General features: G+C 41.3%; 1 protein-coding gene and 11 non-coding genes across 12 annotated transcripts; 2 read left to right on the forward strand and 10 right to left on the reverse strand.

Annotated features, from left to right (window-relative positions):
- Window positions 1–643: 643 nt before the first annotated feature.
- Window positions 644–1,801, reverse strand: LOC130549928 (uncharacterized). Its single transcript, XM_057327279.1, has 4 exons — window positions 1,763–1,801; window positions 873–1,653; window positions 707–790; window positions 644–657 (listed from the first exon to the last, which is right to left on the reverse strand). The coding sequence occupies exons 1-4, from the start codon at window positions 1,799–1,801 to the stop codon at window positions 644–646; spliced, it is 918 nt and encodes a 305-aa protein (XP_057183262.1).
- Window positions 1,802–1,845: 44 nt separating this feature from the next.
- Window positions 1,846–1,917, reverse strand: trnap-ugg (transfer RNA proline (anticodon UGG)). Its single transcript has one exon. It is a non-coding gene; the product is annotated as a tRNA-Pro (tRNA).
- Window positions 1,918–4,592: 2,675 nt separating this feature from the next.
- trnaf-gaa (transfer RNA phenylalanine (anticodon GAA)) lies at window positions 4,593–4,665 on the reverse strand. The gene has a single exon. It is a non-coding gene; the product is annotated as a tRNA-Phe (tRNA).
- A 236-nt stretch (window positions 4,666–4,901) lies between these two features.
- Window positions 4,902–4,973, reverse strand: trnap-ugg (transfer RNA proline (anticodon UGG)). Its single transcript has one exon. It is a non-coding gene; the product is annotated as a tRNA-Pro (tRNA).
- Window positions 4,974–12,405: 7,432 nt separating this feature from the next.
- On the forward strand, window positions 12,406–12,478 carry trnar-acg (transfer RNA arginine (anticodon ACG)). The gene has a single exon. It is a non-coding gene; the product is annotated as a tRNA-Arg (tRNA).
- An 81-nt stretch (window positions 12,479–12,559) lies between these two features.
- Window positions 12,560–12,646, forward strand: trnay-gua (transfer RNA tyrosine (anticodon GUA)). Its single transcript is given in 2 exon segments — window positions 12,560–12,596; window positions 12,611–12,646. It is a non-coding gene; the product is annotated as a tRNA-Tyr (tRNA).
- Window positions 12,647–12,725: 79 nt separating this feature from the next.
- Window positions 12,726–12,796, reverse strand: trnae-cuc (transfer RNA glutamic acid (anticodon CUC)). The gene has a single exon. It is a non-coding gene; the product is annotated as a tRNA-Glu (tRNA).
- A 152-nt stretch (window positions 12,797–12,948) lies between these two features.
- Window positions 12,949–13,021, reverse strand: trnam-cau (transfer RNA methionine (anticodon CAU)). The gene has a single exon. It is a non-coding gene; the product is annotated as a tRNA-Met (tRNA).
- A 2,743-nt stretch (window positions 13,022–15,764) lies between these two features.
- Window positions 15,765–15,838, reverse strand: trnaq-cug (transfer RNA glutamine (anticodon CUG)). Its single transcript has one exon. It is a non-coding gene; the product is annotated as a tRNA-Gln (tRNA).
- A 110-nt stretch (window positions 15,839–15,948) lies between these two features.
- trnaf-gaa (transfer RNA phenylalanine (anticodon GAA)) lies at window positions 15,949–16,021 on the reverse strand. Its single transcript has one exon. It is a non-coding gene; the product is annotated as a tRNA-Phe (tRNA).
- An 84-nt stretch (window positions 16,022–16,105) lies between these two features.
- Window positions 16,106–16,179, reverse strand: trnai-aau (transfer RNA isoleucine (anticodon AAU)). The gene has a single exon. It is a non-coding gene; the product is annotated as a tRNA-Ile (tRNA).
- A 477-nt stretch (window positions 16,180–16,656) lies between these two features.
- trnaf-gaa (transfer RNA phenylalanine (anticodon GAA)) lies at window positions 16,657–16,729 on the reverse strand. Its single transcript has one exon. It is a non-coding gene; the product is annotated as a tRNA-Phe (tRNA).
- Between the last annotated feature and the right edge of the window lie 8,317 nt (window positions 16,730–25,046).

Raw genomic sequence — 25,046 nt, forward strand, 5'->3', positions numbered from 1 at the left:
TAACACACAACAATCTTTTTTCAACAATGTGTTTATTAACTTTAACAAATTTTAAAAACAGACTGGCTTTCTTAGGCCAATATAAAGTTTTATCTCATCTAGTTCTTTCCCTTAGTTTTATTCTTCTGGGACTCTAACTCCTCACAAACTTTTACCTCATCTATTTTTTTATCATTATGTTCATTCAAATGTAATGTAAATGTCATAGGGCAGAAACCATGACTGCATATCATTGTTGACAGCTTAATTAGCGGACGGCGGATGATTTTAACTTATCTGATGAGTAGCGACATGTTTTGTTCTATATTAATAATGGGAAAAGTTGTTAAATAATTCAATAATTAAGTAAACCATAGCCTTACCTATTGCAAAGATGACAACAACAGCGCAGCGGCCGGTGATTAATCAAAAGTAAGCGACATGAGAGAAACGCAATTGGTCCACAGTAAGCCAGAGGAGAGAAACGCGATTGGTCCACAGTAAGCCAGAGGAGAGAAACGCGATTGGTCCACAGTAAGCCAGAGGAGAGAAACGCGATTGGTCCACGGTAAGCCAGAGGTGAGAAACGCGATTGGTCAAAAGTTATCCCCAGTCGAGAAACGCGATTGGTCAAATGTAAGCCCCAAAGAGAAACGTGATTGGCTCATGTGGTAAATACTGCGAACAATACACAGAGACAAACGTATGAAAGATGGTGCTTACTTACCAGTTACGAGAAGCTGCCTTCCGGCCAAATGTTTGGCTGGGAGTTCTTCTGCTGGAGGAGGTAAAGTGACCTTCAGTGATAGATCTGGAAACAGCAAGTGGACAAGTTTGCTATTACGATAAATTAATACATGTAGGGGAAATTCAATTTTCACACTCCTACTCACAGGGTTTAACTGGTGACAGGAGTTTTCTGGCCAGCTGTGAAGGAGACAAATGTTTGCCACGTGCCAACAGCGCTTTCACAGTGGCGGTCTGCTGTACACCAGTTTGGATTGCTGTAGGTGGAGGTGCAGAGGTAGTGGAGGCTGTGGGTGGAGATGAAGAGGCACTAGAGGCTGCGGGTGGAGGTGCAGGAGCACTGGATGTTGCAGATGGAGGTGCAGGCTGACGTACACTGGTGCCCACAGCAGAAGCCTGTCTTTTCAGGACATAGCTTTTAAAAATGGCCATTTTAGTGTTGGGCCTGGCATCTGCCTTAACCAGGTATCTGAGGAGGGCTTTGGCCTCCTTGCTCTGGTCCTCATAAACATCCTTCATGGACCGGCCCTGGAAGTCACCAAACTCCACCATCAAGCAGCCCTGGTCTCCAGCTGCCCGGGCTTCAGCTTGCATTTCCTGCTTCCTCTCATACTTCTCCACTTCTTCTGCCATCTCTCTAATATGAGAAGTGTACTGTAGGAACAGTTGTTTATTTTCTGACAGGGGGGTTGTCTGCGCCATCTCATTTGAAATGCTGAGTACCAAATACACTGCGTACCCCAGAGAGTTTTCCAGGAGCCATCTAAATCTCTGGCCTTGGTACTTCCCAAACTGAAGTTTGCAGTGAGCCAGTACTAAAAACTGGTCACTGGGGTCTCCACCGTTTGTGCTGACAAAAGTACTGGCCTCTGCCAGCACCTGCTCCTTCGGTTTGGCGCTTCCAGAATCATACCCCTGACATGTCAACTGTCAGGCGCAGTAGCCATGAGCGATGGACAGGATGCAAGAGAAAAGTCAATGGCCCATACGGGGACCTTGGCGTTATTAGCACCACGCTCCAACCAACTGAGCTAACCGGCCACGGGGCTCCTGCTTTCACGTTCTGGATTACCATAGCGCTCTTTGAGTGTCGTACCGTTAAGTGGAAGGCCTAAAGCAGGGCTCGTCCGGGATTTGAACCCGGGACCTCTCGCACCCAAAGCAAGAATCATACCCCTAGACCAACGAGCCGAGTGGTGTGGCGTAATTGTGATGTCCAGCCCCGTGTGAAAGGTATTTCCACCGCCTGTTTGCCCCGTTTCATTGAGCCGAGGCAACGCGCATTTTTCGCAGACAACACCGGGGAATTAGCTCAAATGGTAGAGCGCTCGCTTAGCATGCGAGAGGTAGCGGGACCGACACCCGCATTCTCCACGTCAGTGGCTTTTGGAGCCTCCTTCACGCCTTCGTGCGTCTTAGCCCTCCCTATGCTACCTGTCGAGGCTCACCGCTGCAGAAAAAGGTCTTCGTGTTGATTCCTGCTCATATGTTCAGTCACAAAACACTATCAGGGTCCGGTGTCGCTCCTCGCTGTGGCACCTCGACACACATGACAAGAGTCTCCCATATGGTACGTGCATTGCTTTTACCCAGAGCAACGTCATGCAGGAGCTTCACGTCCAAAGACAATCGAGTTGTCACTTAATATTCCACACGTTTTCTTGCAGTGTTACTTGCATTTTCAATAAGCCAGTGTGCACGTGTGCTGTGGTGCGTCTCTTTGCGCTTTCCTGTAGTTTCTTGAAAAGCGTTATCCACCCTTAGTGTTGAGCAATTGTTAAAATAAGTCCTTAGCCCTGGGCATGAAAAATCTCTCTGCCCAAATGTTTTTTTTTTTAGTATGTTTGTTTGCAATCACATTAACGTCTCAGACCCTACTCCGGCACGTAAACATGGATGAACTTCACCCGTGCTTCATTCGGGTGTTGACAAACCCTCTGACGGGGTTCCGCATGGATGCCCCGAAAAAGGGAGAAGTTCCGGTGAGAGGTCCCACCGAGATTTGACAAAGAGGATTTGACGGCAAAGAGCTCTGCTCTAACGAGAGCAAAGCAACGGACAGAGTAACGCTTGGCGAAACCCAGGATCGGACCAGGGACCCAACTGAGCTATTTCTGCCACGTCGACTTGCTCATGTGCATTTACAATTCAGAGCACTCAAACTAGTCATCAATTAATCAGTATTATTACTTTTTTATGATAAATGTCATATATTTAAATGTCATGTAACTTGTTTTTAAGCATTTCTGTCTTAGCGCACAAGCGTTCTTTCTGAAACACTATTACACCACTGAATTAGTAACTTTACTGAAGCCGAGGATCAGGAGCCCATCTAAAGCAAACACTGATCACAATAATGGTGATTTTTATGGGCACAAAAGTGATATTGATTCAGTTCATTAACATTCAGCACTTGCAACCTGACTTGGACTCGCCTCTCTTGACTTGGGACTTGATTGGGACTTGAAAACAATGACTTGGTCCCACCTCTGAACAATTAATGGAAATCACAGCAAGAACACTAAAAGATTCCATGTAGCTCAGTGGTAAAAGCATTGTGTTAACAATGCAAAGTTGTGGGTTTGATCCCAGGGGATTGCACCTACCTATGTATAGGGTAATGTAATTTAGGTCAAGCGTCGGCCAAATGCATAAATAACAGTATTATATTGTGCAAATTATTATGTCTTTTACAGTAATAAACTGTTGTTGCAGATTACAGTAGGTATGTTGTAAAATTACAGCTATGTGCTGGCAAATATAGCTGCCAGTTGTTTACTGTAATTTAACAGGGAAATTTTTACAGTGTAGGTCATTCGTTCACGCTCTCCCTCATATGTTCAGTCACAAAACGCCATCAGGGTCCGGTGTCGCTCCTCGCTGTGGCACCTCGACACACATGACAAGAGTCTCCCATATGGTACGTGCATTGCTTTTACTCAGAGCAACGTGATGCAGGAGCTTCACGTCCAAAGACAATTGAGTTGTCACTTAAGATTCCACACGTTTTCTTGCAGTGTTACTTGCATTTTCAATAAGCCAGTGTGCACGTGTGCTGTGGAGCGTCTCTTTGCGCTTTCCTGTAGTTTCTTGAAAAGCGTTATCTACCCTTAGTGTTGAGAAATTGTCAAAATGGGGCAGTTGTGGCCTAATGGTTAGAGAGTCGGACTCGTGACCAGAAGGTTGCCGGTTCGATTCCCAGGGCCGGTGGGTAACGACTGAGGTGCCCTTGAGCAAGGCACCGTACCCCTACTTGCTCCCCGGGCGCTGCAGTGATAGCTGCCCACTGCTCCGGGTGTACGTGTGGTCACTACTCTCTGGATGGGTTAAATGCAGAGGTCACATTTCGTTGCCTTGTACATGTGCAATGACAATAAATTGAATCTAAATCTAAAAAAATAAATCCTTAGCCCTGGGCATGAAAAATCTCTCTGCACGTGTGCGTTTGTTTTCAATCACATTAACGTCTCAGACATGGGCAATTTGTTCTGCTGTACCCTCCATCTTCTATGTGGTTCATCGTTCCACAAGTACAACCCTACTCCTGCACGTAAACATGGATGAACTCGTGCTTCGTTAACAGCGCAAACGTTCTAGGAGAAAGGCTCAAACGGTGGGGTGTTAACAATCCCTCTGACGGTGTTCCGCATGGACCCCCGAAAAAGGGAGAAGTTCCGGTGAGAGGTCCCACCGAGATTTGAACTCAGTGTGCACTGTGAACTGGATTCAGTGTGCTAACCATTACACCATGGAACCTGGTGTCGAACGGTTGCCGACCCTCCAGATGGCAGAGTAAAGGCCACTCGGTCTGGGGACGGCAAAGAGCTCTGCTCTAACGAGAGCTAAGCAACGGACAGAGTAACGCTTGCCGAAACCCGGGATCGAACCAGGGACCTTTAGATCTTCAGTCTAACGCTCTCCCAACTGAGCTATTTCGGCCACGTCGACTTGCGCAGGCCTGTCCGCGAACGACCCTAGGCGCAGTAGCCATGAGCGATGGACAGGATGCAAGAGGAAAGTAAATGGCCCGTAGAGGGATCGAACCCGTGACCTTGGCGTTATTAGCATCACGCTCTATCCAACTTAGCTAACCAGCCACGAGGCTCATGCGTTCAAGTTCTGGATTGCCAGAGCGCTCTTTGAGCGTCGTACCGTTAGGTGGAATGCCTAAAGCAGGGCTCGTCCAGGATTTGAACCCGGGACCTCTCGCACCCAAAGCGAGAATCATACCCCTAGACCAACGAGCCGAGCTGTGAGGCGTAATTGTGATGTCCAGCACCGTGGGAAAGGTATTTCCACCGCCTGTGAGCCCCGTTTTATTGAGCCGAGGCAAAGCGCGTCTTTTGCAGACAACGCAGGGGAATTAGCTCAAATGGTAGAGCGCTCGCTTAGCATGCGAGAGGTAGCGGGACCGACGCCCGCATTCTCCACGTCAGTGGCTTTTGGAGCCTCCTTCACGCCTTTGTGCGTCTTAGCCCTCCCTATGCTACATGTCGAGGCTCACCGCACGAAAAAGGTCTTCGTGTTGATTCCTGCTCATATGTTCATTCACAAAATTCCATGAGGGTCCCGTGTCACTCCTCGCTGTGGCACCCCTCGCTGTGGCACCTCGACACAAATGACAAGAGTCTCCCACATGGTACGTGCGTTGCTCTTACACAGAGCAACGTGATGCAGGAGCTTCACGTCCAAAGACAATCGAGTTGTCACTTAAGATTCCACACTTTTTCTTGCAGTGTTACTTGCATTTTCAATAAGCCGGTGTGCACGTGATGTCCTACCGAGACTTGAACTTGGATCGCTGGATTCAGAGTCCAGAGTGCTAACCATTACACCATGGAACCCGGTGGCGAGCAGTTGCCGACCCGCCAGATCGCAGAGTAAAGGCCGCTCGGTCTGGTGACGGCAAAGAGCTCTGCTCTAACGAGAGCAAAGCGACGGACAGAGTAACGCTTGCCGAAACCCGGGATCAAACCAGGGACCTTTAGATCTTCAGTCTATTTTCACAATACAAAAGAAGGTCAATCAAAAACTAAACCACAAAAGAATATACTTACGTGGAATATTGTCTATCGGCTCCCAGTTCTGCAGCATCTCTGTGAAGGAGTCATGTGGTGTTGCTGGTGCCGCTGCTTCTGCTGGTAAAGTGGTGGCTGGGGTGACTGTAGGAAAGTTTATGATGGGGGCAGGTGGATGACTTTGTTTAGGGGTGGGGCATACTCCTCCTCTGAGTCCAACAAACAACAAGCCTGACCTCCAGGAGGGCCATCCGGACACTTCCTATTTAATAAAAAACGAATTAATCAAAATTAAATAAAAACATTGTGCATATTGACTATATTGCCCAATTCTACAATATTTCACGAAAACTAAGTCATTAAATATGGCCTCAAAGTGATCTGGTGAACAATTACGTTTTACGCCTTGGTGGTCTTTGCCCAGAAACTTATGTAATGTGTATTAAAGTTTATGGATTCATTTGAACGGGGACTATTGTGTTGAAAGTCCAAAATAGAGTTTCAATTCAGCTTTTTTATCGCTTTCTGCTGTGATCCCAGTCATCAACTGAGTCATTTACTGAAGGCTGCATGAAACTGTATTTTTGATCTTCAAACACAATGGTCTTGTTGTGGAAAAATATCAGTCTTGTAGTTCAAAAAATCTCTCAGACAAAGAAGGTCCGGGTGTCAAGGAGTTAACTTTATTTGCTCGAGCCAAACAAAGTGAGATGTTCCAAGTCATCTAAAAACCAAGTGTTTTCCAGTCTACAGTTAAGTAAAACTTCTGAAAGGTGGTCCTTTCTAAAACCAATCAGGTACTTTCCTGTTATCTCTTATTTTTATTAACCAATTGTTAATTGTCTGCCACCAATAAGTCCCAGGCAACAAGGTACGTATCTAATGGTGGTACGCTGGCTATTACATCATTTTTAAAATAATTTGCATACAATGGTTACCACACGGACCACCAAACAAGCCACGGTCTCCATACGAGACCACCAAACACACCTTGGCGTACGTGTGTAATCATGGTTACTTTTAAACAGTGGAAAATCCCCAGGTTTCAGAGAGAGCACAACATGCTTCAAACTTTAGGCCTCTAAAAACATCACTGGATTTTACCTTGTTACATTGTGCTCAAATGTGCTTAAACATGCTAAAGTGACATAAGTGCATTTATATGAACAATCATTGGTACAGTACAGATTGTATCATTAAATCATCAATTCATCTTCAAATAATCAAATCATTATCATAAACCTTCTTATATGTAATCATTCTTATTAAATGTGATTTCAGATCAACCCATCTAATACTAATGTTCCTATGAATCTTCTTAATACTTTTTAGGTATTTTATCAAGTGCATTTATAACTGTGGTGAATAACAGTGCTCAATACATGTAAAATATATCCTGTTTGTGTTTATATGTGCTCAAAATTACACAATGGTCTCAGCTGAATTGCATTGCATGGAGACCTTTTATAATCATGAGGATAATTCACCCAAAATTAAAAATTCTGTCATCATTTATTCACCCTCTTGTCATTTCAAACCTGTATGACTTTCTTTCTACCGCAGAACACAAAAGAAGATATTTTGAAGAATGTTGGTAACCAAAATATGGCGGTACCTATTCACTTCTACTGTTTGGACACAAAACCAATGCAAGTCAATGGGGACCAACGGTTTTCTTTCTTTTACTAGCATTCTTCAAAATATCTTCTGTTGTGTTATGCAGAAGAAAGAAAGTCATACAGGTTTGAAATGACAAGAGTGTGAGTAAATGATGACAGAATTTTTATTTTTGGGGTAAACAACCATTTTAAGCTGTTTAAAACGACATAGCATGTAAATGCAAAGAATGTAATAAAATCAGGAATGTCAAAATAAAGGTTAAAACTGAATTTTGAGGTTTATTTAACATAAAAAAAAGACACAGCTGAATTTAATAAGCTGTGCATATGTCAAGATATAAATGAAATCACTGGCACAAGTGAGAAGCGGCACTGCAACAAATTTGTCTTGTTTTGTAGCCTCACATATTTCTCAACATGTTCAAATAAATGAATTGTTTTCAGCCGTGACGAGATTTTGCCAACCAGGTAGATTCCCAACTGCAGTGAATTCAGAAGAGCAGAAACATTATCCTGAAGAAGTTGATGATCTTTAGTTTGTCTTCTGACCCTGTAGTGGTCCCCAATTATTGTTGAAGGGAACAAAAGTTCTCAACTATTTAAACACACGACATCAAAATCTGTGAATGAATCTAATAATGGGACAAGCAACAACAAAAAACTTCATGCAGCAATGCATTCTGGGTAACATCATAGTGCAAACTCTTCTATGACTCCCAGCATGCATTGCAGTTGATCTGTTCAGCTAAATAATTCCGTTCTTGTCACCATATTGAGGTTTATATGAAGAGTGTTGATGTCTAGATGGATCTTAGTGACGTGTTAATTCTTTGGGCATCTACTTGTTTCTCCAGACTGATTTAAGTGATATTTCTCCTACAGCAGCATTATTGAGGTGTTATATATAAAGCATTTTACATTTACAGCCTTAAAACTGAAACCTACACAGCAAAAGTTCCACAATCAATCACATATATCTTCAGCCTCATACATAACTTTAGCTAAACTTAATTTTAAACAAAATACAAGTGCCATTAAGTCAACATCACTAAAGCTGTTGTAAAGAATAAACATCAATAGTCCAAGGCTAAGACCTTAACTAAAGAAAACACTGTTCACCATAATGATGACCTCAAAATCAACTGTTCTTGTTGATGTGTTCTTCAGTGATTGTGTTTGTTAACAGCAGGTGTTCATCATTAATGATCAATCATCTCTTAATGAATCACTTCATTATCTCATTTCTTCAAACTGCTTCAGTGTTACTTTAACACCCTATAGTGTGGACACATATAAACACCCAGCAGTGTTCATTTAACACTGGCCAATTTGCTGTGTAGTTGAAAAATATACTGTACCGAGTGTCCCATGTCTGACAGCAAATTTTAAAAAAAGTTTGTTTTCTAAAAATTGCTTTGTCACACCATAGGACATATACGTATATTTGTCAACTATCCATTTACTGTTGTGGACAAAATTTGGGCATCCTTGATAAATATGAGCAAAGAAAGCTGTGAAAACAATCTGCATTGTTTCTCACAAAATACAATGTTTCATTGAAGTAAAACAATTGAAGGTAGGGGGAAATAACATAATGAAATAAATGCTACATAAAAAACACACTGGCCACAATTATTAACACCGCTATTAATTCTTATGAGTAAAATATCTCTTAAATATATTCCTATTGATATTAACATTTCTGTACACACCCAAGTGAAAAGCAAAAATCAGTTGACTCTTTGGGTCTGAAGCTTAAAATAATAAAGGAAAACAAGCACCTCCATCACCACAAGTTGTTTGGGGAAAAAAACTCTGCTAGAAATCTTGTATAATAGGTCGTATTTGGATCTTCCTTGATCAAGACATTGGTTCAAAATCATTTAATAATTATTTGAGACACCACCCCACCAAACAAAGGCATGTCCAAATGATATCTTTTCTACATCATTGGTGACGTAGAAGAGACGTCCCCTGAGGTGCCAGAATGTAACATTTTACAACAGGCTTGTTCGACTTGATGCGGCGCCGGAAGATCCGACAGGTGGATGACATCAAAGTACCGCGAGAGCTATTCAAAACCAAACATTTTATGGTTTTCCAAGGCTCTCGGGTACTTTGATGTCATCCGCCTGTCAGATCTTGCGGTCCGCAGCAAGTCAAACAAGCCTAACGTATACACATTTCTGCGAGTGATGACGTGATTGCTGATATCAAGAATTCACATTTTTACTAGTGAAAATTTAATTACTGATATCAAAAATAGTAATTACTAGTAGAAATTCGTTGACAATAGTAAAAATTGAATTGTTGATATCAAAAATGCATATCCTGAGAATGATTAAACGCTAATTCGGCTTGCCATACTAACGCCTTTTATGACGTCTTCTGAACTTCTGATTTTGATGTTCAGGTGATCTATATAATTGCATTGAATCAATATCACTTTTGCACATGCAATTAATGTTGAAATGTATTAATCCACCGTTATTGTGATCAGTGTTTGCTTTAGTTGGGCTCTTGACTCTTACGGTTTAAGTTAAGTTTGGTCTTCTTTGGCCATTGAGATAATGTGTTAAGATACATTTATTGTGGCAAAAAAACTAGCTAAATGAATAGTTAGTGTTGGTTCACAATTTTATATGGAATGACTAAGTCACTAGTCATAATGTGTTGTATTTTTGTGCACATTAATATTGTGTGTAGTGATATGGAAGTAAGATTTCTTAGAAATTACTCACAAACTTTGAACAGCTTGAATTAAACACACATAGAACGAAGAATCAGTGTATGAAACTCAACAATGGTGACAATAACAAAAGAAAGCCTCAGGCTGCAATGCATGCTGGGTAATATCATAGTACAAATTCATTCAGACTCCCAGCATGCATTGCAGTTGATCTTTTTATCTGAATTATTTGATGATTGTCACCATTGTTGAGATTCATACTCAAGCTGTCAAACTCACTTCATCAGAGAAAGATCACCACTAGAGGACAGAAGTGCATTTTCAGATTTCTTGATCATTACTTTTGTTTAAAAGAAAACATCGTTTTTTCAGTAACAGGAAAAATACCAATTTAGGTGAAAATGTATGGGTTTTATGGAATTTTACTATTTTAATAAAAAAAATGTGAAATTACTGTTACGTTACACTGCATATTCCCTGTAAAAATACATTTATTTTTAACAGTGTACAGATAGCATCTAATTAATATTAATACATTTATCACAAAGAACTGTGAAGTCTACATGGTGTAAATAGAATATATAACTCAACTAGTACATGTAGCCGCTGCTAAATTCAACTGGGAAAATAAAGACTATATTTGGTGTCAATGTGTGTTTTTTAAATATTTTTTACAGTTATGATAAAAATGTGATATGGCTGTGAAATTCTAATGGATCTTTCAGCTTTTGCTCAAAGTGCAGCTGACACGCTCTCTCTGCTTTTTGTAAATGCGTCTTTCATGCGGGATTCCATCAAAACTGTGTAACGAGCACCAGAAGGATATAGAAGCACTTGTCAGCTGTTGTACCTGGTCCGCGTGAACTTGCGGCTGTACAGCCATCTGAGAGATACAGTGGCGTAAAACGGCCTGCAGAAGAGACCGCTATGCGTGTGAAACCATGCGCCTCTAGGCGCTGCATCAAGGTCAACTGCAGGATGCTCATTTTCATTGTAACACATGCTTGTACTAAACATAAGGTTACTGTATAAGAGATGAGTTCAAATCCTTTTGAATCCCCCCCACCTATACAGCTAGCAAGTACAAATTTAATGATATAAACGAGCATCTTGTTTAGGTGTACTCACATACCTGCTATGTGGTTAAGAACGTAAGATGTATTTAATCATGCAAGTCATGTTATCCTCAGATGCCAATAGCTCTCAGTGATCAAAGGTGAAACTACACTCTACCTGCGTATGAAACCTCGCCACTCCCTTGCCTAGCACCAGAGAGCTGGCACTTCAGTTGGGTCATCTGAAAATAGTGCCACTCTTGTGCTTTTTACAAAACTATCTCACGACGAGAAATTCCAGTTCAGGCTTGACGATCTACTGACTCCAATAAGCCTGCTTTAGCTCGATAAAGTAACACTCATCCTATTGCTTGATAGCCCGATCTGAAATAAACTTATGCTTCACATTAACCGATCACGCATATGTTAGACTACTATAGCAGTAATTTCTTAATGATATAAATTAACGATAATAGATACCAGGATGGTTTAGACCCTTCTACTCATAAACCCAAAATAGCAAAACATGAATTACAAAACGTGTTCATGCATGATATCAGCGATGATATTGCATCAAGATACCGATCGAATATACTCTTCCTGTTAAACTATCAAATGGCAGAGTTCGTGCATGATGATATAGCATCTTAGGTCTGAACTTTAACTTTACCTTCTGCTTAACTCTCTATACAAATTCATTCTCTATCGGCAAAGATCATCGCCTTCGAGCATGAATATTTCGGATTAACTGAAAGGGCTGCACTGAGCTGCCACTACGAAACAGCGTTTCTTGCAGCACGATTTAAGTCAACATGTAATGTCACAAAAATTTCCACCGTTAGAATCTTGCCAAGCTGGCGATTTAGTGTGGCAATGATGAGAGGCTCTCCACGCGATTTGGACCTCAGATGATGTACTTAATGCATTATGTTTCCTTCAATACAAATCAGTTGCACAGGCAGAGTTCAACTTCAGGTCAGAAACTGCAGTCAGTCCCAGTCCTCCTCCTGGTACATGTATGCGTAGTAGTTCTTTTCAATCCCACTTCTGACATTGCTTTGCACACCTAGCCTCCTCGTGCTTTGCATGGAAACTGTCGTTCGCTGAGTTTCTGGCAGAGGTGTCAAACCCAAGTTCCTGGAGAGCCAGTGTCCAGCAGAGTCTAGCACCAATCACAGCTGCCTTGAAGTTGCTAGTAATCACGCTGAAGGGCATGGTTAATCAGCAGAAGTTGTGGTCCGTCAGGCGGCAGCTGCTTCTGCCTGCCCAGTCAGGAGGTAGGGGGTCAGAGAGTCAAGGTGCCAGTGGCGCAATGGATAACGCGTCTGACTACGGATCAGAAGATTCCAGGTTCGACTCCTGGCTGGCTCGTTGCACCTGTGCTCCTTTTCGTGCCATGGGACGTCCGCTGACCTGCGACAAAAATAGCTCAGTCGGCAACAGGTTTCCGTGCCTTCGATAGCTCAGTTCGTAGAGCGGAGGACTGTAGGCCGTCCACTGGTCATCCTTAGGTCGCTGGTTCGAATCCGGCTCGAAGGAAGCATCTTTTTAACCCCTTTTAAATGACCATTGTTTATAAGGACTGGTGAAAATGCGCCATAGGGCATCCAAAACCACATTCCCTGACCGGGAATCGAACCCGGCCGCGGCGGTGAGAGCGCCGAATCCTAGCCACTAGACCACCAGGGAGTACATGTGTGTACCGGTCCTCCGCAGGAGCCGGGGGTGCCTGGCTCGATGTGTAGCCTTAATAAGGCAGCCTGTCGGAAGGTACATGAAGGCATGGAAGGCAAATGGGCCTCAGCGGGATCTGAAACCAGTTCAAAAGAATCCCACCAGGCTGCCCCGTGTGAGGTCGAACTCACGACCTTCAGATTATGAGACTGACGCGCTGCCTAACTGCGCCAACGAGGCGTGCCGCGGCATGGAGCACTGGACACCAATTGTCAAAAGTGAAAGACTAGGCTTTTTATTGATGTGATGAGGACGCTATCCATTTGGTTAGCAAACGTTTGTGTTAGATGGGAACTGCTCATATAAACAGTGCTGCGTGGAGTTCTAAGAACGGACATTCCTGCTCGTGACCATGATGTGATACAATAATAGAAAAGAGAGGAAATCGCTGAACGTTAAAACTCTTTGGCAGCGTCCGTTGGACACAGGGGTCTGACCATTTTAATTTCAGTTACAAATAATCCTAATTTTCAATATGCAATGTTTCATGAAAGTAAAGGTAACAACAACAAAAACACAACTTTTCACTTAAATCTGTTTCATGACGTTCATATGAGGTGTGAAAGCACACTATGCGTATCTGCCACGACCGCAGCTAAGGCTAGCTCGTCTTGCATCAGGAGGCAGGACTTGGTGTAATGGCTGTACACTGTAAAAAATCCCTGTTAAATTACAGTAACAAACTGGCAGCTATATTTGCCAGCACATAGCTGTAATTTTACAGCATACCTACTGTAATCTGCAACAACAGTTTATTACTTAAAAGACATTATAATTTGCACAATATAATACTGTTATTTTAGTGTTGCGTGCTGTGATTTCCATTAATTGTTTATTACCAGAGGTGGGACCAATTCATTGTTTTCAAGTCCCAAGTCCCAAGTCAAGAGAGGCGAGTCCAAGTCAGGTTGCAAGTCCTGAATGTTAATGGAACTGAATCAATATCACTTTTGTGCCCACAAAAATCACCATTATTGTGATCAGTGTTTGCTTTAGTATGGGCTCCTGATCCTCGGCTTCAGTAAAGTTACTTATTCAGTGTGTAATAGTGTTCCTGGGGCTGATTCCCAGTCAGGGAATGTGGTTTTGGGATGTCAGAAGTGGGATTCTTACCCATGCCTCCAGAGGAGACTGCGACCTGTCACTGTTACATCCCACAGTTGTCCAGGTAACCGCCTCACAGCCTGCTGCACCTGCTGCCAATCCAGGTGCCATAACCAAGAGACCCTAAAGAAGAACTGTGGAGGCCAACACATGCAAGAAGTGTGGCCAATTTAAAACAAGTGAAACAGGTCATAGCCAGTATAGGGGCAGGGTGTACTGCCCAAACACTGAGACTGTTTCAAAAGAGGTATGGTTGGAGGAAATGAGAAGAACCACCTCCAAATAGTGTGCAACTATAATGTATATAGTTTTATGTAAATAGTGTTATTTGAACAAGTTGTTCATTGTTAATAGTAGTTTGTAGTTATTTATTATTTTTTAAAGGCATTATCAAAGGCTGAAAGGCCTTTTTACACTTACTTGTTTTTAAATACATTCTTTATAATTGTATTTGTTTGTCTTTTATTTATTTTTTAATATTCTATATACCTTCAGGTATATAGTTTTTTAAATGTGCTATTTAACTTATTAAACGTTTTAATTTAATATTCTTTAATCTTCTGTTAACATATTTGTGAAATAAAAAGAAACTATCAAGACATGTTTTTTGACTTTCATTATTTTATTAGTTTTAGTAAAACACAATACTCGGTGCCTTGCAATAACATAAAATATAAATATATAAGAAGGACTATTTCTGTATTTTGTTGTTCTTGCATAATAGGCATTTTTCAACATATTTGCTGTGGCTTGCATATTTGTTATAACAATACCACAGAGCACAGGCATCCTTTTTGAGTTAAAACACAACCAACGACGTACATATGTTTATTTTGAAAGTAATGCATTCAAGAATTTCGTTTGTTTAATAAGACTAAAAATTCACAAAACGTTGTCTTTGGCTGGATTCGAACCCCCGTCCTGGTGACTGCCTGCAATAGAAAGCAATGTAAATTAAATGTACGCTTTTTATTGCTTCAAAAACTAGCAAATGCATCAACACTCAAACATTAGGGAAGAGCTATCTCTTCTCTTGATATTTCACCCTTTATTTCCCTCTCTTTTTCTTTCCCTTCTTCCCCTTCTCTTTTTCTTTCTTCCCCTTTTTCCCCCCTTCTTCCCCACATTTGATGGCCTATTGGAACGCAATCGGTTAGAGCGTTCAGCTGTTAACAGAAAGGTTGGTGGTTCAAGCCCACCCAGGGACACGCTAAGGTTTTCGTTGCCACATACAGCACATCTGACGCATTTCTGTTCGGCCATCGGGACGGAGGTAGCGTCACGAGGCTTTACGCCAGAGCATGACTAGGAGCACCGTTATTGTGTAGGCCAACGAGAGGCCTCGTGGCGCAACGGTAGAGCATCTGACTCCAGATCAGAAGGTTGTTCAAATCACGTCGGGGTCACTGGTTATTTGGGCTTGGAAGCCTTGTTAGCGATGCCTTGTGGCTGCTGTCGCACTTTGACTGACTGCTGCTAGCTAACCGGTCGCCGTGACTTTGTTGCCGAATCAGAAGGACCTTTTTGCACCTACGGGGTTGTCCACTTTAACACTGTTGGACGTTTAGGATGTTTTNGTGTGTTTGTTTGCAATCACATTAACGTCTCAGACATGGGCAATTTGTTCTGCTGTACCCTCCATCTTCTATGTGGTTCATCGTTCCACAAGTACAACCCTACTCCTGCACGTAAACATGGATGAACTTCACTCATGCTTCGTTAACAGCGCAAACGTTCTAGGAGAAAGGCTCAAACGGTGGGGTGTTGACAAGCCCTCTGACGGGGTTCCGCATGGATGCCCCGAAAAAGGGAGAAGTTGCGGTGTCCCACCGAGATTTGAACTCGGATCGCTGGATTCAGAGTCCAGAGTGCTAACCATTACACCATGGAACCCGGTGTCTAGCGGTTGCCGACCCGCCAGATGGCAGAGTAAAGGCCGCTCGGTCTGGTGACGGCAAAGAGCTGTGCTCTAAGGAGAGCAAAGCGACGGACAGAGTAGCGCTTGCCGAAAACCGGGATCGAACCAGGGACCTTTAGATCTTCAGTATAACGCTCTCCCAACTGAACTATTTCGGCCTCGTCGACATGCGCAGGTCTGTCCGCGACTGACCCCAGGCGCAGTAGCCATGAGCGATGGACAGGATGCAAGAGAAATGTCAATGGCCCGTACGTGGATCGAACCCGTGACCTTGGCGTTATTAGCACCACGCTCTAACCAACTGAGCTAACCGGCCACGAGGCTCATGCTTTCAAGTTCTGGATTGCCATAGCGCTCTTTGAGCGTCGTACCGTTAAGTGCAATCACATTAACGTCTCAGACATGGGCAATTTGTTCTGCTGTACCCTCCATCTTCTATGTGGTTCATCGTTCCACAAGTACAACCCTACTACTGCACGTAAACAAGGATGAACTTCACTCGTGCTTCGTTGACAGCGCAAACGTTCTAGGAGAAAGGCTCAAATGGTGGGGAGTTGACAACCCCTCTGACGGGGTTCCACATGGACGCTCCGAAAAAGGGAGAAGTTCGGGTGAGAGGTCCCACCAAGATTTGAACTCGGATAGCTGGATTCAGAGTACTAAGCATTACACCATGGAACCCGGTGTCGAGCGGTTGCCGACCCTGCCAGATCGCAGAGTAAAGGTCGCTCAGTCTGGTGAAGGCAAAGAGCTCTGCTCTGCTCTAACGAGAGCAAAGAGACAGAGTAACGCTTGCCGAAACCCGGGATCGAACCAGGGACCTTCAGATCTTCAGTCTAACGCTCTCCCAACTGAGATATTTTGGCCACTTTGACTTGCTCATGTGCATTTACAATTCAGATTCAATGCACTCAAACTACTCATCAATTAATCAGTGTTATTACTTTTTTATGATAAATGTCATATATTTAAATGTCACGTAACTTGTTTTTAAGCATTTCTGTCTTAGTGCACAAGCATTCTTTCTGAAACACTATTACACAACTGAATAAGTAACTTTACTGAAGCCGAGGATCAGGAGCCCAACTAAAGCAAACACTGATCACAACAATGGTGATTTTTGTGGGCACACAAGTGATATTGATTCAGTTCATTAACATTCAGGACTTGCAACCTGACTTGGACTCGCCTCTCTTGACTTGGGACTTGATTGGGACTTGAAAACAATGACTTGGTCCCACCTCTGAACAATGATGGAAATCACAGCAAGAACACTAAAAGCTTTCATGTAGCTCAGTGGTAAAAGCATTGTGTTAACAATGCAAAGTTGTGGGTTCGATTGCACATACCTATGTATAAATCTATAAGATAATGCAATTTAAGTCAAGCGTCTGCCAAATGCATAAATAACAGTATTATATTGTGCAAATTCTATTGTCTTTTACAGTAATAAACTGTTGTTGCAGATTACAGTAGGTATGTTGTAAAAGTACAGCTATGTGCTGGCAAATACAGCTGCCAGTTGTTTACTGTAATTTAACAGGGGAATTTTTACAGTGTAGGTCATTCGTTCATATCAAGGAGTTGTTGCATGTTATGTTTTGTGTGTCAATTTGAAATTTTGAAAGTAAAAATTTGAAAGTAAAAAACTTATAAAATAAATTGTAATCTGGGCTCTGCTGCATCCTTTGCTCCAGACTAAGCAGCTGAGGAAGGTCTTTGGGGGGGCAGGGAACTTTCCTCAATATCTAAACGCAGCACTTGAACCTCCCGCACCTGCAGCAATCTCAGGATAGTGGTTTGTTGGTCCAGGACCATCTCTACTTTGATTAATACCTCCCTCAGCATGGCTATGACAAAGAAGATAAAATATTAAAAGAATATATACACACTTATAAACTATTTAACTTATTTCATACTTTTATTCCTTATATATAAAAATTATATTCCTGAGGCGAAATAACCATTGGTCTTACCCGTTTCTGAGGATTGCTAGGGCATGCCTCGGACTGTCTGACCCCCTGGCAATGCTACAGGAGAACACTGTGTTAAATGAATTCAGGACCAGTTGTACAAAATAAATACATACAAAAGAAGGTCAATCAAAAACTAAACCACAAAAGAATATACTTACGTGGAATATTGTCTATCGGCTCCCAGTTCTGCAGCATCTCTGTGAAGGAGTCATGTGGTGTTGCTGGTGCCGCTGCTTCTGCTGGTAAAGTGGTGGCTGGGGTGACTGTAGGAAAGTTTATGATGGGGGCAGGTGGATGACTTTGTTTAGGTGGTGGGGCATACTCCTCCTCTGAGTCCAACAAACAACAAGCCTGACCTCCAGGAGGGCCAATCCGGACACTCTTCCTATTTTAATAAAAAACAGAATTAATCAAAATTAAATAAAAACATTGTGCACTATTGACTATATTGCCCAATTCTACAATATTTCACGAAAACTAAGTCATTAAATATGGCCTCAAAGTGATCTGGTGAACAATTACGTTTTACGCCTTGGTGGTCTTTGCCCAGAAACTTCTGTAATGTGTATTTGTATTAAAGTTTATGGATTCATTTGAACGGGGACTATTGTGTTGAAAGTCCAAAATAGAGTTTCAATTCAGCTTTTTTATCGCTTTCTGCTATGATCCCAGTCATCAACTGAGTCATTTACTGAAGGCTGCATTGAAACTGTATTTTTGATCTTCAAACACAATGGTCTTGTTGTGGAAAAATATCAGTCTTGTAGTTCAAAAAATCTCTCAGACAAAGAAGGTCCGGGTGTCAAGGAGTTAACTTTATTTGCTCGAGCCAAACAAAGTGAGATGTTCCAAGTCATCTAAAAACCAAGTGTTTTCCAGTCTACAGTTAGAGTAAAACTTCTGAAAGGTGGTCCTTTCTAAAACCAATCAGGTACTTTCCTGTTATCTCTTATTTTTATTAACCAATTGTTAATTGTCTGCCACCAATAAGTCCCAGGCAACAAGGTACGTATCTAATGGTGGTACGCTGGCTATTACATCATTTTTAAAATAATTTGCATACAATGGTTAACACACGGGACCACCAAACAAGCCACGGTCTCCATACGAGACCACCAAACACACCTTGGCGTACGTGTGTAATCATGGTTACTTTTAAACAGTGGAAAATCCCCAGGTTTCAGAGAGAGCACAACATGCTTCAAACTTTAGGCCTCTAAAAACATCACTGGATTTTACCTTGTTACATTGTGCTCAAATGTGCTTGAAACATGCTGGAAGTGACATTAAGTGCATTTATATGAACAATCATTGGATGCAGGTACAGATTGTATCATTAAATCATCAATTCATCTTCAAATAATCAAATCATTATCATAAACCTTCTTATATGTAATCATTCTTATTAAATGTGATTTCAGATCAACCCATCTAAATACTAATGTTCCTATGGATGCTTCTTAATACTTTTTAGGTATTTTATCAAGTGCATTTATAACTGTGGTGAATAACAGTGCTCAATACATGTAAAATATATCCTGTTTGTGTTTATATGTGCTCATAAATTACACAATGGTCTCAGCTGAATTGCATTGCATGGAGACCTTTTATAATCATGAGGTATAATTCACCCAAAATTAAAAATTCTGTCATCATTTATTCACCCTCTTGTCATTTCAAACCTGTATGACTGTCTTTCTACCTCAGAACACAAAATAAGATATTTTGAAGAATGTTGGTAACCAAAATATGGCGGTACCTATTCACTTCTGCTGTTTGGACACAAAACCAATGCAAGTCAATGGGGACCAACGGTTTTCTTTCTTTTACTAGCATTCTTCAAAATATCTTCTGTTGTGTTATGCAGAAGAAAGAAAGTCATACAGGTTTGAAATGACAAGAGTGTGAGTAAATGATGACAGAATTTTTATTTTGGGGGTAAACAACCATTTTAAGCTGTTTAAAACGACATAGAACATGTAAATGCAAAGAATGTAATAAAATCAGGAATGTCAAAATGAAAGGTTAAAACTGAATTTTGAGGTTTATTTAACATAAAAGAAAAGACACAGCTGAATTTAATAAGCTGTGCTTATGTCAAGATATAAATGAAATCACTGGCACAAGTGCAGAAGCGGCACTGCAACAAATTTGTCTTGTTTTGGTAGCCTCACATATTTCTCAACATGTTCAAATAAATGAATTGTTTTCAGCCGTGACGAGATTTTGCCAACCAGGTAGATTCCCAACTGCAGTGAATTCAGAAGAGCAGAAACATTATCCTGAAGAAGTTGATGATCTTTAGTTTGTCTTCTGACCCTGTGACCCTGACCCTGACCCTGTAGTGGTCCCCAATTATTGTTGAAGGGAACAAAAGTTCTCAACTATTTAAACACACAGACATCAAGAATCTGTGAATGAATCTCAATAATGGTGACAAGCAACAACAAAAAACTTCATGCAGCAATGCATTCTGGGTAACATCATAGTGCAAAACTCTTCTATGACTCCCAGCATGCATTGCAGTTGATCTGTTCAGCTAAATAATTCCGTTGCTTGTCACCATCATTGAGGTTTATATGAAGAGTGTTGATGTCTAGATGGATCTTAGTGACAGTGTTAATTCTTTGGGCATCTACTTGTTTCTCCAGACTGATTTAAGTGATATTTCTCCTACAGCAGCATTATTGAGGTGTTATATATAAAGCATTTTACATTTACAGCCTTAAAACTGAAACCTACACAGCAAAAGTTCCACAATCAATCACATATATCTTCAGCCTCATATATAACTTTAGCTAAACTTAATTTTAAACAACATACAAGTGCCATTAAGTCAACAGCACTAAAGCTGTTGTAAAAGAATAAACATCAATAGTCCAAGGCTAAGACCTTAACTAAAGGAAACACTGTTCACCATAATGATGACCTCAAAATCAACTGTTCTTGTTGATGTGTTCTTCAGTGATTGTGTTTGTTAACAGCAGGTGTTCATCATTAATGATCAATCATCTCTTAATGAATCACTTCATTATCTCATTATCTTCAACACTGCTTCAGTGTTACTTTAACACCCTATAGTGTGGACACATATAGACACCCAGCAGTGTTCATTTAACACTGGCCAATTTGCTGTGTAGTTGAAAAATATACTGTACCGAGTGTCCCATGGTCTGACAGCAAAATTAAAAAAAAAGTTTGTTTTCTAAAAATTGCTTTGTCACACCATAGGACATATACGGTATATTTGTCAACTATCCATTTACTGTTGTGGACAAAATTTGGGCATCCTTGATAAATATGAGCAAAGAAAGCTGTGAAAACAAATCTGCATTGTTTCTCACAAAAATACAATGTTTCATTGAAGTAAAACAATTGAAGGTAGGGGGAAATAACATAATGAAATAAATGCTACATAAAAAACACACTGGCCACAATTATTAACACCGCTATTAATTCTTATGAGTAAAATATCTCTTAAATATATTCCTATTGATATTAACATTTCTGTAGCACACCCAAGTGAAAAGCAAAAATCAGTTGACTCTTTGGGTCTGAAGCTTAAAATAATAAAGGAAAACAAGCACCTCCATCACCACAAGTTGTTTGGGGAAAAAAACTCTGCTAGAAATCTTGTATAATAGGTCGTATTTGGATCTTCCTTGATCAAGACATTGGTTCAAAATCATTTAATAATTATTTGAGACACCACCCCACCAAACAAAGGCATGTCCAAATGATATCTTTTCTACATCATTGGTGACGTAGAAGAGACGTCCCCTGAGGTGCCAGAATGTAACATTTTACAACAGGCTTGTTCGACTTGATGCGGCGCCGCAAGATCCGACAGGTGGATGACATCAAAGTACCGCGAGAGCCATTCGAAACCAAACATTTTATGGTTTTCCAATGGCTCTCGCGGTACTTTGATGTCATCCGCCTGTCAGATCTTGCGGTGCCGCAGCAAGTCAAACAAGCCTAACGTATACACATTTCTGCGAGTGATGACGTGATTGCTGATATCAAGAATTCACATTTTTACTAGTGAAAATTTAATTACTGATATCAAAAATAGTAATTGTTACTAGTAGAAATTCCATTGTTGATATCAAGAATTATAATTTTTACTAGTAAAAATTGAATTGTTGATATCAAAAATGCATATCCTGAGAATGATTAAACGCTAATTCGGCTTGCCATACTAACGTCTTTTATGACGTCTTCTGAACTTCTGATTTTGATGTTCAGGTGATCTATATAATTGCATTGAATCAATATCACTTTTGCACCTGCAATTAATGTTGAAATGTATTAATCCACCATTATTGTGATCAGTGTTTGCTTTAGTTGGGCTCTTGACTCTTACGTTTTACTTTAAGTTTGGTCTTCGAGATAATGTGTTAAAATACATTTATTGTGGCAAAGAAAACTAGCTAAATGAATAGTTAGTGTTGGTTCACAATATTTATAATGGAATGACTAAGTTCACTAGTCATAATTGTGTTGTATTTTTGTGCACATTAATATTGTCGTACCGCAGTGATATGGAAGTAAGATTTTCTTATAAATTACTCACAAACTGTTGAACAGCTTGAATTAAACACACATAGACATGAAGAATCCGTGTATGAAACTCAACAATGGTGACAATAAACAAAAGAAAGCCTCAGGCTGCAATGCATGCTGGGTAATATCATAGTACAAATCTCATTCATGACTCCCAGCATGCATTGCAGTTGATCTGTTTATCTGAATTAGTTTGATGATTGTCACCATTGTTGAGATTCATACACAAGCTGTCAAACTCACTTCATCAGAGAAAGATCATCACTAGAGGACAGAAGTGCATTTTCAGATTTCATGATCATTACTTTTGTTTAAAAGAAAACATCGTTTTTGTCAGTAACATGGAAAAATATCAATTTGGTTTAAATGTATGGCGTTTTATGGAATTTTACTATTTTAAAAAAAATGTGAAAATACTGTTACATTATACTGCGTTTTACCAGTAAAAATACATTTATTTTTTACAGTGTATAGATAACATCTAATTAATATTAATACATTTATCACAAAGAACTGTGAAGTCTACAAATAGAATATATAACACAACTAGTACATGTAGCCGCTGCTAAATTCAACTGGGAAAATAAAGACTATATTTGGTGTCAATGTGTGTTTTTTAAATATTCTTTACAGTTATGATAAAACTGTGATATGGCTGTGAAATTCTAATGGATCTTTCAACTTTTGCTCAAAGTGCAGCTGACACGCTCTCTCTGCTTTTTGTAAATGCGTCTTTCATGCGGGATTCCATCAAAACTGTGTAACGAGCACCAGAAGGATATAGAAGCACTTTCAGCTGTTGTACCTGGTTGTACGCTGGATGAAGGCTCCAGTCTCTTCGGAGGCGTGGGATCAAATCCCACCTCTGCCAGTTAGCGCTCAGGCTGAGCTGTGAGGGCAGCCATTAATTCGCATCTCACTTTCATGTACATGCAAACCATCTGAGCCAAATGGGCCGGTATAGGGGGTCTCGATAAGGGGGATGCAACTGCAACAAGGTTCACCTCCAGGGACAGGATTGAATAACCGAGCATTGAGAAGTTACGCAGAGCTCTTCTGCCTGGGCCTCACTAAAATATGTTTTTAAATCTTATTAGAGCCCTGAACATATGATCAAGGATTGCCCGGAATTTAAGTGTCATAAGTGTGAGGAGAAAGGACATTTCGCAAGAGACTGCAATGCTGTCAAGTGCCTGGATTGCAGGAAAATTTTAAACAAATGTGAATGTTGGGTCAATGAAGAAACGAATGTGAGCGGGCAGGTGCATGAAAGACACAATAATGATGTTGAAATGGCAGAAAACGAAACAACAGAAGAAGGAAACAAAGAAATAAGAGAGAAAATTTTACTTTAAGTTTGGTCTTCTTTGGCCATTGAGATAATGTGTTAAGATACATTTATTGTGGCAAAGAAAACTAAGCTAAATTAATAGTTAGTGTTGGTTCACAATATTTATAATGGAATGACTAAGTTCACTAGTCATAATTGTGTTGTATTTTTGTGCACATTAATATTGTGGTACCGATATGGAAGTAAGATTTTCTTAGAAATTACTCACAAACTGCTGAACATCTTGAATTAAACACACATAGACATGAAGAATCAGTGTATGAAACTCAACAATGGTGACAATAAACAAAAGAAAGCCTCAGGCTGCAATGCATGCTGGGTAATATCATAGTACAAATCTCATTCATGATTCCCAGCATGCATTGCAGTTGATCTGTTTATCTGAATTACTTTGATAATTGTCACCATTGTTGAGTTTCATACACAAGCTGTCAAACTCACTTCATCAGAGAAAGATCATCACTAGAGAACAGAAGTGCATTTTCAGATTTCATGATCATTACTTTTGTTTAAAAGAAAACATTGTTTTTCAGTAACATGGAAAAATGTGTCATGAACGTGGGTGGTGAGGACAAGGACAGAGGACCCAGGTGCAGACAGTAGGTAAGGGGTTAATAAGACATTTAAAAAATATAAATACAAAACAAACACCCACGGGGGGGTAACATAACAAAACAAGGGTATAAAACATGACACCAAGTACTAACTACACCTAACCAGACTAAGACAACACTTGAATTAAATACAAAATAACTAAACTACACTGACAAGACAGGAACTCACCACATATGACACACACACGACAGTACATAGCGCCGGCTGGATGGCCGGCTGGACGGTACATGGCGCCGGCTGGAAGGCCGGCTGGACGGTACATGGTGCCGGCTGGATGGCCGGCTGGACGGTACATGGCGCCGGCTGGAAGGCCGGCTGGACGGTACATGGTGCCGGCTGGATGGCTGGCTGGACGCTACATGGTGCCGGCTGGAAGGCCGGCTGGACGGCACATGGCGCAGGCTGGAAGGCCGGCTGGACGGTACATGGCGCCGGCTGGAAGGCCGGCTGGACAACATGGCGCCGGCTGGATGGCCGGCTGGACAGGACATGGTGCCGGCTCGACGGCCGTCTCGACTGGACAGGGCACCGGCTGGATGGCCGGCTGGACAACACGTGGCGCCGGCTGGATGGCCGGCTGGGAGACCGGCTATCACCGGCTGGGCAGGCCTGGATGTCGACATGACAGGACAGGATGTCGGCGGCTGGGCAGCGCTCTCTGGCAGCTGGGCAGCA

This window comes from Triplophysa rosa, unplaced genomic scaffold, assembly GCF_024868665.1.
Source record: "Triplophysa rosa unplaced genomic scaffold, Trosa_1v2 scaffold1_ERROPOS769263, whole genome shotgun sequence".
NCBI lineage: Eukaryota > Metazoa > Chordata > Actinopteri > Cypriniformes > Nemacheilidae > Triplophysa > Triplophysa rosa.

Bases quoted from the DNA above. Each gene is read 5' to 3' on its own strand.
- LOC130549928 (XM_057327279.1), bottom strand. From the start codon at position 1,801: ATGGTAATCCAGAACGTGAAAGCAGGAGCCCCGTGGCCG. The intron at 1,654-1,762 runs GTTAGCTCAGTT...TGCGCCTGACAG, and splicing joins AAGCAGGAGCCCCGTGGCCG to TTGACATGTCAGGGGTATGA. The intron at 791-872 runs GTGAGTAGGAGT...TGCTGTTTCCAG, and splicing joins CCTGTCACCAGTTAAACCCT to ATCTATCACTGAAGGTCACT.